Source organism: Bidens hawaiensis, unplaced genomic scaffold, assembly GCF_021521415.1.
Source record: "Bidens hawaiensis isolate Kalapana, Puna unplaced genomic scaffold, B.hawaiensis_p1.1 tig00016464_1, whole genome shotgun sequence".
Taxonomy (NCBI): Eukaryota; Viridiplantae; Streptophyta; class Magnoliopsida; order Asterales; family Asteraceae; genus Bidens; species Bidens hawaiensis.
The window spans coordinates 77,445-89,993 of NW_027492512.1; the positions used below are offsets into that span (position 1 = coordinate 77,445).

At 38.3% G+C, this 12,549-nt stretch overlaps 2 protein-coding genes across 2 annotated transcripts; both read right to left on the reverse strand.

Annotated features, from left to right (window-relative positions):
* Positions 1 to 10,089: 10,089 nt before the first annotated feature.
* Positions 10,090 to 11,275, reverse strand: LOC143551605 (protein FAR1-RELATED SEQUENCE 12-like). Its single transcript, XM_077042002.1, has 2 exons — positions 10,820 to 11,275; positions 10,090 to 10,740 (listed from the first exon to the last, which is right to left on the reverse strand). Exons 1-2 carry the CDS (start codon positions 11,273 to 11,275, stop codon positions 10,090 to 10,092), a joined length of 1,107 nt encoding a protein of 368 aa, XP_076898117.1.
* A 27-nt stretch (positions 11,276 to 11,302) lies between these two features.
* Positions 11,303 to 12,549, reverse strand: LOC143551606 (protein FAR1-RELATED SEQUENCE 5-like). Its single transcript, XM_077042003.1, has 4 exons — positions 11,998 to 12,549; positions 11,826 to 11,932; positions 11,473 to 11,731; positions 11,303 to 11,383 (listed from the first exon to the last, which is right to left on the reverse strand). Exons 1-4 carry the CDS (start codon positions 12,547 to 12,549, stop codon positions 11,303 to 11,305), a joined length of 999 nt encoding a protein of 332 aa, XP_076898118.1.

Below are 12,549 nucleotides of genomic sequence, written 5' to 3' on the forward strand. Positions count from 1 at the left end.
AACCCCCAAATTCTAGGGTTTTACTAATTTATTGATTTTCCGGTTTTTAAGTTTTAATCGATTGTGTTTTATTGTTGTTTACACCAAGTTTTATTGTTATTTACACCAAGTTTATTGTTTATTTACACCAAGTTTGAATCGATTGTGTTTTATTGCTGTTTACACCAAGTTTTTGTCGACAATGTGTTATTGGCCGGTTGTTTTTTATTTTAGTGGTCGTTTTTATGGTGTTTGGTAACGTGTGTGAATTCTGATGTGTCTTGTTGCTATTGGTGTTTTGTTTATTTGGGTGTGTTTTCTTGATGTTGGTTGGTTGTAGTCGATTTCTTGTTTGTGAAGGGTGTGAAGGTTGTTTGTTGTTTGAATTGTGTTTTTGGGTGTGTGATTTTGGTTAGTGAAGTATGAGTTGATTAATTTTGTGGGTTTATAAGCTGATAAGATGACGCCCTGTGAAACTGGTTTTTTTGGGTGTGTGTTGTTGCTAATGTTGGTTGTTGTCGACTTTTGGGTAGTGACTTAATTGTTTTTGTTGTTTTTTTGTAGAATGTTGGCTAAATTTTTTTTGTATGTTTTGGTAGTTTAGTGACTGATTAGTTGGTGTGTGACGTTGTAAAAATATGGTAGGTTATTATTCTTTGTTGGTTTGTTATTAACAAAATCTATGTCGAATTTTTAGTGCGAAGAAGCCCACGAATAGCATACAATACCACTTTTAGAGGTGTAGGGTCCGGAGATGAAGTGAAGAAACAAATTAACTTCAAAGGTATTAAGATTGTAAATATTTGTTTTTGTTTTTGGTATATAATTAATGTTGTTGTTTCGTTGTAGAATTTGCAAGAAATGAGGTGAAAGGAAGTTCATCGCGTCTGGAAACAACGGTGGTTGAAGAGTTTTTTTAAATGTAAGATTGTTGTGAAAAATTAATTGACTGAATAAGTTTATGATTGTTTATGTATAGTAAGATTATTTATTATTTAAAAATAAATGCAACTAGCGGAGTTAATTCGGATGACGACTTTGTAACACCACGTGATAAGATGTTGACAGCAGGAAAAGTGAAAGAAAAGAATGTAAGGCCCCGTTACCGGTAACCCTACTTTCGTGTTGGATTTACTCATAAACACAGTTCTAAATATCAGAGTTAATTAAAACATTTACGCGGAATATAAAACTTTCATAAAACATTACAATATTTCATAACTTGTCTCAAAACATCCTTTGTCTTTCACATTAAAACATTAAAATTAAAACATCATAAGTCTTCAGATGCCAGACTCTTGTTCAGTGCCACGTGTCTCCTCAAGCGAGCTGCCTCATCCTACTCACCTGCGTGCATACTAAAAGTCAGCTACGCTGAGTAAGTTCTAGATAATCAGATAATCATACCATTCACATAACATTATATTCTTTCATTCATACTTTCATACTTTCTTATTTCTTACTTTCATACTTTCTTACTTTCTTTTGTATTAACTTACCTTCATATCTTACGTTATAAAGAGCATTACGCCCTACATTCCTCGAGTATTATTAGGGCTTGGTACCCTCTTTCCTCGAGTATTATTAGGGCTCGGTACCCTCTTTCCTCGAGTATTATTAGGGCTCGGTACCCTCCTTCCTCGAGTATTATTTGGGCTCGGTACCCTCTTTCCTCGAATATTAGTAGGGTTCGGTTCCCTAGTTCTCGAATATTAGTAGGGTTCGGTTCCCTAGTTCTCGAATATTAGTAGGGTTCGATTCCCTCTTCGTTACCATACAACCATACATTATCATTTCTTTCTTTTATTATCTCTATCACGTTCATACACATAAACATACATAACATACTTATCTTATACATAGCGTTACAACCTGACAGTACGTGCAATATCCGAAGATCGTTCACGTATCATCAAGCAATCATTCATACATTTCACATTATCCACATAAGCATACACTTATCTCTTAGGATAAGCGTATTAACAAACATATTGAGTATGCACACAGCCCCGAAAACATAACACATAAATGGGGCTAGAAACTCACCTGAACACAGTTACGTTCACCGTTAATCGTAATCCCTTTCTTCAGTTGTGCACGGCTGACTGTATAACAAGTATACGTATCAATTAACTATCACTTCTCATAATGTATTTCTATCTTTATATGACCCACAACGAACGGGGGTCCGGGGGCAGCGCCCCTGGCAGCGGGGTCTAGGGGCGGCAGCCCCTAGCAGGGTTCAAGGGGCAGAGCCCCTGGCTGGGGTCGAGCTGCCAGGTCAGCTTGGAAAAATTTTATTTCCATTAACTGTCTTAACACATTTTTCATTAGATTTTTTAATTTATTTTCTAATCGAACTTGACTTTAAGCGAAGTTAAACCTTAGGCGAAGTTAGCTTTAGGCGAAGTTATCAGGCGAACTTGGCTTTAGGCGAAGTTAAACCTCAGGCGAACTTAGCTTGCAGGCGAAGTTATCAGGCGAACTTGGCTTTAGGCGAAGTTACCACTTAGGCGAACTTGACCTCAGGCGAAGTTACCAGTTAGGCGAACTTAGCTTTACAGCGAAGTTGCCATCAGGCGAACTTAGCTTGCAGGCGAAGTTCATCAGGCGAACTTGGCTTGCAGGCGAAGTTCATCACTTTGAAGGCGAAGTTGCCCAGATGAAGGCGAAGTTGCCCAGATAACCGCAGTTTCGGTTTCTGTCTAACATTCGAGCGATTTTAACACCCTTGTTACGGTTCAACATCACCCACTACGCTTCCCGACCATTTTCGGTCGTTTATACACTAAAAGCTCGGATCTTTAAACTTCAAAGATCAAGAATCATACCTTTTTGAGCTTGTTTGGGTCTTGTTTATTTGCTTAATCACAACTAGTCTCTCTCTCTCACACTCTCGGATCTCGCCTCTCTCTTCCGGCCGTCGGCGGTTGAGGTGTGTGGTGTGCGTGTTTTGGAAGTGTTAGAGAGTATGGTAAAAATGAAGATATTTTGGGATTTTGGGGGTGTTTATATCCCTGAAATCCCATTCTCATTTAACTCATCTCAATTAATCCAAGTCCAAGACCCGCTCCTTACCCGATATTAATTAATTACGTGAAATCACTAAACATAACTTCCTTTATTCATCATTAAAATTTTAGGATGTTACAAGTCTCCCCTCCTTAAAGAGGTTTCGTCCCCGAAACCTAACTATTACATAAACAAACTAGGGTAAAACTTGCGCATTTCATCCTCGGCTTCCCAGGTAGCATCTGATCCCTTGCGGTGTTTCCATATCACTTTTACCAAGGGTATAATCTTGTGACGAAGCTGCTTCTCCTTGCGATCAACGATCCCTATCGGTTGCTCGATGTAGTTCAATTGTTCATCAACCTCAATGTCCATTAATGGCACGTGAGACGTGTCATCAGCTAGACACTTCCTCAGATGAGAAACATGGAAGGTTGAATGAATTCCTTCTAACTCATCGGGTAAATCCAGTTTATAAGCTATTTCACCCACACGACCTACAATCTTGAACGGTCCAATGTACCTCGGACTCAACTTTCCTCTTTTCCTAAAACGGATAATTCCTTTCCAAGGCGAGACCTTAAGCGTCACATTGTCACCAACGTTAAACTCAATTGGTCGTCGCCGCTTATCTGCATAAGACTTTTGTCTGTCTTGAGCGGCTTTCATTCTTGCTTTGATCTGATCGAACTTTGAAGACGTTTCTTGAACCACTTCTAGGCTTCCCATTTCTTTCTGACCAATCTCACCCCAACACACCGGGGTTCTACATCGTCTACCGTAAAGCATCTCAAACGGTGGCATACCAATACTTGAATGGTAACTGTTGTTATAGGAGAACTCTGCCAGGTGCAGATGATCATCCCAACTTCCACCAAAATCTAAAACACAAGCACGTAGCATATCCTCAAGGGTTTGGATCGTCCTTTCAGACTGTCCATCAGTTTGAGGATGATACGCCGTACCGATGTTCAACCTCGTCCCCATAGCTTCATGGAATTTCTTCCAGAACCTCGAAGTAAACCGTGTATCTCTATCGGACATGATCGATAACGGTACTCCATGCTTGGTTACAACTTCCTTGATGAACAAGCTTGCTAACGTTTCTGACGAGATGGCCTCTCGTATGGGCAGAAAGTGAGCACTCTTGGTCAAACGGTCCACAATCACCCAGATGGTATCATGTTGCTTAGCTGTACGAGGTAGCTTAGTTATGAAATCCATGGTGATGTGTTCCCATTTCCACTCAGGTATCTCTAGCGGTTGCATCTTCCCATAAGGCTTTTGGTGTTCGGCTTTGACTTGTAAGCAAGTTAAGCACTTACCAACATAATCCACTACATCGAAAGTAGCATACTTAATTTAGGAGAAAAGCAATTAAAAATTACCGAGTCGGTTGTAGAAAGTTTGTTAGGAATACCTCGTGGAAAGAATGAGATAGTCGAGACGTTGAGCCAAGAGTTGAAGATGAGGTTGTCAGAAGATGGAGGAGTCAGTTTGAGAACTAGAAGGGGAGACTTTGCCCGTTAGAATTTATGGAGTTCGTAAAAAACAATAGAGATACTAGTTGGCATTTCAAGATGAACTTTCTGGTTGCATTAGGAACATATATGGGTGATATTACCGGTAATAACACGGTAAATCAAAGATTTATACCCGCGGTTAAAGATATAAATAGTGTGCGGGAGATGAATTGGTGTCGATACCTGTTAACAATTATAAATAGTGTGCGTGAGAAATGGAACGAAAGTAAAGAATACAACGGTCAATGATTTTGCTTGCGGTACGTATTTCCTGAAACTTTTATTGTTTTGCTAAGTTTATATTAACTGATGTTATAATCAGATTAGTGTTATTGATTAATTTTTTCTCATGGTATTTTCCTTTGTATGCAGTACGCGTATGCAAGTTGTCAGTTTGAAAGTGTTGTGGAGAATGGGAAAAAGTTGATGGCAATTACGGTTTACATGGATGAGGACCTAACGAAGTTGCAAAATATTTTGGAGCAGAAACTGCCAGATAAGAAACTGGCAGATAAGAAGGTAAAAAAAGCAGGCGAGGCTGGAAAACAAAAAACATACGGAGCAAAAGATGGTGGGGTTGTTGATGGTGGTAAAAGGGTTAATAAGTTTACGAAAAAGGAGCTAGCGAATATGGTGATTAGAAAACACACTTCGGTTGTTGATGAATCGAATCAAAAAGAGTGTAAAACATTAGGAAATGAGAAGGTACCGTCTGGTGATAAGGTGGCTGCTATGGAACCGAATAAAGATATAAGGCAAGATAACGTGGCTGTTTGTAACATCCCGTTTTCTAGTTTCGGTTAATAAATGAAAATACGAGTTATTATGAGTTGGGCTAGTGTTGGGTAAACGGATATGGATTATGGACTTGGGTTAGGAAAGAAAGAAGCAAGACCATGGGCTTAAGCCCATGATCCATAAATATATAAACCATTAATCACCATTTAATCCTCATTCTCACATATTCCTTACACCACCAAAATACACACTTAAGCTTCTCTCTAGTTCTTCCCTTTTCTCTAGCCGAAACCAAGAAAGAATCCGAGCACCGACCCGAGGTAATGATAGTTTGATATTATATGAACTTAAACCATTAGATTTAGTCACGAAACGACAAACCGACACCGTTAAACCGTTAAGTTACGAGATCCGGGTATTATCGGGTATAAACCGAACCTAAGATGAGATTAAGGGTCACCCTAGCTCAGATCTGGATCAAATGAGACGAAAAAGGGTGAAAACGGTGCTGAAACACGTTTTTCCGGCCACCGCCCGGTTTTCCGGCACGGCGGCGCCGGAAAGGCGGCTGAGTATTTAAGGATGTCAGAGAATGTTTCTGACATTCTTTGAAAAACCCTAACCCTAGTTTGTCAGCGAGCGTAACGAATTAGCAGGTGATTCGTGTGTTGATTCGCTAAGGAAAGATTAACGAACTAGCTTTAGTTCATATCCAATTCGTTAAGGGAAAAGGATAACGAATTACCCTTGATTCGTTATAGTCATTCGCTAACAGAGACAACGAATTAGAAGGTCCAATTCGTTACCTGGACTGATTCGCTATGTGGACTGGTTCGTTATATGGACTGATTCGTCAGAGGCCCTGTTCGTTAAGGGTTCAATTAGCTACATGGACCAGTTCGCTAAGATAAGTCAATTCGTTAAAGACTGAATAACGAACTAGAAAGTTTAATAAAATGACAGAACAGTCCCTGGACTTAGAAAAAGAATGAATTAATTACAATTAAGCCCTTGAACTTTTGAGTTAGCGAATTAATTAATGATTCGAAATTTTAATGGAAAATGTGTTACGACAGTTAATGGAAACAGCTCGACCCCAGCCAGGGGCTCTGCCCCTTGGACCCTGCTAGGGGCTGCCGCCCCTAGACACCGCTGCAAGGGGCGCTGCCCCCGGACCCCCGTTCGTTGTGGGTTATAAAAAAAGATAGAAATACGATATGAGATAGAATAGTTAATTGATACATGTAAATATTATACAGTTAGCCGTGCACAGCTCAAGAATGGAATTACCATTAACGGTGAACGTAACCGACTTCAGGTGAGTTTCTAGCCCCATTCCTTGTTATGTTTTTGGGGCTGTGTGCATACTCGATGTGATTAGTTAATATACTTATCCTAAGTGATAAGTGTATGCCATATATGTATTATGTTTAATGTATGAATGGTTTCTTGTCGATACATGAACGATCTTCGGAATTGCATGTATTGCCAGAAAATGGTTGATGTTATATGTATGATGTAAGATGAAGAATGAATGATGTATGTATGAAACTTATGATTATGTATATAGAAAAGTATGTTAAAAAGGTATGGAAGAAAGGGTACCGGACCCTAATAATATCCGAGGATGAAGGGTACCGGACCCTAATAATATCCGCGGATGGAGGGCACCGGACCCTAATAATATCTTAGGATGGAGGGTTCCGAACCCTAATAATATCCGAGGTATGTAGGGCGAATGCTCTTTATAACGTAAGCTTAGTTATGTATGTGTATGAAAGATTGATGGACAGGTTAAGTATGAAATGCGTACCTTCGGGCACGTATATGTGTAAGTAAAGTAAGTTATGTGATTAACTGGAACTCACTCAGCGTAGCTGACTTTTAGTATGCACACAGGCAAATAGGTTGAGGCAGCTAGCATGATTGAAGACACATGGCATGGAATCGAAGATACTGGCATCTCGAAGAAATGTTGTGATGTTTTAAAGACTATGTTTTGTTTTAAATGACTATGAATGTTTTATAAGACAAGATGTGAAGGTTATGTATTATATTATGGTTGAAGTTTTAATATTCCGCGAATGTTTTAATTAACTCTGATATTAAGAACTGTGTTTATGAGTAAATCCAACACCAAAGTAGGGCTACCGGTAACGGGGCCTTACACTGTTGATGAATGGGAACAACAGGAGGAACTTGGTAATGGTGACGAGTCGTTAATTATGCCGACACAAACTGATGAAGAGGTAAAATATTATTAAAGTTTATATGGTTTTTTTATTTGTAAATTGAATTGAGTTGTGATTTTAAATAAAAATATGTATGTTGGTTTTTTAAATAGGAGAGAGCGGAACGACTGACCGGACTTATGCAACATTTCGACAACATATACGGGGATATATGTCGGGAGTTTGATGAAACAAATGATGAGTGTTCTAGCAGCCTTTTAATTAAAGACTTGGATGAGCAATGGAAGAAAAATCTAGCTAGATACACCGGTAAGGGGGATGATGAGTCTGGGAAGAATGAAGGAGATGGGGTCGGTGAGACATCTCCAATAGTGCTGACACAAAGGACTTCGGAAAGCATAGAAAAAGTGTTTGAAAAGTATGAGTCCGGCTCGGTAAAGTCTCAGGCCACAAAGAAAAAAGTTAGTTTTAATGTACCCGAATTCAATCTTGAATCTAGAGTTTGTCATGTTGGTCGTGGGACGTTAGATGATGTCGCTAATGGAAAGCGAATTGCTGAACATGACTGGGAGGTAAACACACCGAAAAGACCTTAACGAATGAAGTTCCTTTCCGAAGTTTTCTGCTCGCTGCATGCGAAACGTGCGGTGAATTTGAACTGTGTGCTAACAAAGGAGGAAGCGAAGGTGATTGAGTTTGTGTTTGCGGCTTACGGGAATCATTGGTAAGTTTAATTTGTTATGGGTTGTTAATTTTGAATATGTATTCGTTATGATTAATTTTATATGTAATGTCTGGTTATTCTTTAAATAAGGGACATTGTATTTAGCACGGACGGGGGGTTAGCGTACGAAAGGTGATAATGGAAACCTTACGCCCGGACATAGGGGTGCATGTGTCGGTAATGTCAGCTTGGGCGAGTTTGTTAAACCATGAAGAAGCTGTTCGTTCAAAGTTTAACAAAGTTCATAGGCTTTTCTGCTCAGCGGTGATGCTAGTATGAATTATATATTTTGTTTACTAATGTTGTTGTTTTGTTTATAATGTATAATGAACATATTCTTTGGATAAATGACACAGCTACCGGACCAGTATCAAACAGATATAGCAACTAGAATCGGATTTTTTAAAGAGAAAATGGAAAAGCATCTGGAAACGCAAAAGCTAAGAAGAATTGCAGGCGTGGATGTTGTGTTAGTACCAATTATAAACACAAAGCACTTCTATTTAATGGCGTTCAACCTTAAGACACATCATACTTTTGTTATTGATAATATGGGAACCAGGGGATCGTTCAAGTTTGTGTATAAGGGCTGGCCTGAGCTGATGGTAAGTGTGTGTTTTGTAATTAAATATTTGTTAATAAAATTGCTTTTGAATTGTTGTTGTTAATAATATCAGAGAGAAACATTTGCTGGTTACTTGGAGTGGGTAAATCACCCTGGGACGTCAAAGGTGAGGACGTCTACACTAAGGAGGGTGGATATACCATGGGCAAGTAAAAGCAACCATGTAGACTGTGGAGTGTTTATGATGAGACACATGGAGACTTTTAAGGGTTGTGTCACGAAAGAATGGTTTGCTGATTGTGGGCTTTCAGGGGAGGTGGACGCTCGTGGAAGAGTTTCAGGAAAACAAAAGGCGGAGCTGAACGATCTTAGAAGGAAGTATGTCGCAAAGATGTTGCTGAGCGAAATCAACCTGACAAAGGCTGAGTTCGTGCACGATATGATGGAGTATGAAAGATTGTCTGCTGATGAGAAGATAGAACTGGAAAACACGGCACGGGCAAGAATAATTGAGCGCTTGAAGCTATCTTGATATTTTAGTACAAGTATTTTAATTATGTGGATTTGAATGTTTGACTTTTGGTTTTGTGTTTTGGATCAGAAAGGTTTGGATGTTAGACTTTTTTTTGTGTTTTGGTTTTGAACAGTTTGAATGTTAGTACAACCTGTTTTGAATGTTAATCTGGAATGTTGTTTTTATTAAAACATGTTTTGTGCTGTAATGTTGATGAATTCATTAGAAGCATGATGATTCAAAATATAAAATAAGTGCTCACATATCATTGAATAATAGAACACCGTTATTATGTGTCGGTTATATTAAGTTGCTAGCTATTTAAACAATCACACATAATTAAATGTTAGTACAACCTGTTTTGGATGTGTCGATTATATTAAGGTGCTTGCTATTTAAACAATCATACATGTAACAGATCATATCAAAGTATATTAGGAAAAGCCTCAAATGTGTCATGTTGATCAGTACCGGTGTACCAGGACAACACACCATCCAGCTCAGTGTTGTGATTCCGATTTTGGTCATTTGGGTTAGCCTTTATTAACCGTGTTGAACACATTAAAGTAGTAGAATTATTGTTTTATAATAATCAAAATAATAATCAAAATAAACACACTGACAAGTTATAAATTATCTAGATTGAAATATAATAATCAAAATAAACATAATAGATTAGCAAATCATACACACAGAGTGAATGTTTTATAATGCGGTCCAAAAATAAATAAACACACTGACAAGTTATTGTTTTAACAGAAACATAAATGAAACTATGAAAAGTTGTAATGTGCTAATAAAAATAACAAAAACCAAAGATATTGTAAAACCCACAATGAACCTTAATGTTCCATCTCGTCAATTTTGGTGGAGGTAGCATCAGCTAACGTGTCGCTGGTTATAGCATACTTATGATGACTACGAGCATCGTGACCTGGTTGCTTACATATTCTGCACGTCCGTTGAGGGTTATCCAGTTTAATTTGACTTATTGCTTGCTCTCGTATAGACCTGTACCGAATAGGAAGACCGCAACCTTTATTCCTAACACCAATTGGAGCACGTATGTTTATCTGCTCAGGTTGAGGGACACCGGTGAGTTCTTCAAACCGATCTCTTCTGCTAGGTCTAAGTGTGTCAAATGTAACCTCGTCAACTGTGGATTTGTAATCGTTGACGTAGTCATGAAACTGGTTTAACTTTTCCATATCATTAACAAGTTTATTAATAATATGATCATGCGCGATATTAGTATCACGAACAACACGATAGACGTCGGTAGTTTTATCTATCTTAGGCTCATCAAAACCAACAGAACGCATTGGGCTATTAGAAACGGCGTCTTTGGTCCACCTCCGATTAATGTACTGTCTTGGAAAAACCCTAATATCTCCAATGTGGAGAACCTTAAAAATGTGACGACATAGTAAACCAAATTGCTCGAATCGCTTGCAGCTGCAATACACTGTCACGTCTTCCGAGCGAATCATTACCTATGAAGATTATCAAACTAGTTATATGTATAAAACACTAAGTATAAGAAAATATAATGTTAGCTCGTTTCTAACTTACCTCGTGAAAAGAAGCAGGTAGATGTTCAAAATCTCGAATACTAAACTTTAAGTAATCACCGACCTGTTCGTAGCTTCGATAAGTGCAGTTGTGAAGTGCTTGCTGAATTTCCATTTGGACATCAAAAAAGATGGTTCTTGTGTATATTTCATGAGCTTGATTTTCAAGAGTGTAGTTACTCATCTTTTTTACACTTGTGTAACGACAATCATGATCGTTCTTCTGATGTTCATGCCTTTGATGTTCCAATGATGTTTCAAAATGTGACAAGAACTCGACCAAAGTAAAAATTGCGTTGCAAAATTTCCCAAAGAAGTAGTTCTCGCTCTCTGATCTTGATGACGTACGCATTAGACCAGACATGTTTTCTTCACGATAGTATGTTGGAATCCACGAGTCTCTAATCCGGAAAGTATCTTTCAACCATACATGATCCTTTAACTGAAAATCGGTCATTATGGAATCCCACTCCTTCTCAAACAATTAGGGTGTTATAGAATCAGTCCATACAATATCGCAAAGCCAAGTCTTAAAGTCGGTAGTGTTGCATAGATTGGCACCGATCTGTGAATGTAAGTTTTTCAAAAAATTTGAAACAATTTAATCAATTGTTATAAAAATAAAGGGGGGAATAATTAAAATGTACTTTGTACCTTCCCATATAGTTTATCCATGATATGCCACAGGCACAAACGGTGTCTTGAATTAGGGAAAACATCTTCAATTGCACGCTTCATAGCGGGGTCTTGGTCAGTTACAACCACCGGGGGTTCGTACCCAAAAGCACTCTTAAAACACCTCAATAACCATGAATAAGTTTCAGTTGTTTCATCTCCAAGTAGAGCCGCGCCAAGAGTAACATTCCTATTATGGTTGTCGATCCCAGTAAATGGAACAAAAACCATGTTATACCTATAAATGAATATAAAATGAAATAAATACACACTACTTAAGTTTGTATAATTTGAAGGAAAAAATGAATAATATGGAATGAAAAGTTTTGTACTTGTTATGACGATATGTAGCATCAAATGATACAACGTCCCCGAAGACATAAAAATTTCTCTTTGAACACTCGTCCGCCAAAATAAACCCTTCAATGTGCCATCTTTGCTGGTAATATAGTCACATGAAAAATTTGGACAAAAATCCTTTTTCGCCATAAAACGTTGAACAACCATCTCAGCATCGTAGTCGCCAATGTACAAGTTAATCTTTCTTTTGTAGTTTTTGCAATCAGACTTTGTTGCACCAAATTTATCGAAGCCACCATACAGGGTCCGCATAATGTTAAAAGCCTTCACTGGACCAATGTTGATATTAGCCAAATCATCTAACACCTTTTTGTGTGTAAATGTAAGCTCCCTTGAAGCTGTCACAAAATGCATATCATTTTCGTTAACAAAAGGATGATTGTGTGCCTCGCCAAAATATTTGATTCTATATTTGCCTTCATCAGTTATAACCAAGCGGAGTTGTGCATTACAACCGGTTCTTTGAGAAGGTCGCCTACGCTCTTTTTTCCTTTTATAATCTTGACTAAGCGTGTCAACTTCCTTAACAGTTCTTGACCCTTCCTTGGTACAGACAAAATACTTGAGCCGAACAACGTTACTAACGACCGATTGTGTGCCTTTCCTTATGGAAAATCCACCCGCTAAAGCATATCTTTTATAGAATTGCTCTGCAGCATCTACAGAATCAAAAATCATACCTTCATTGGGTATCAT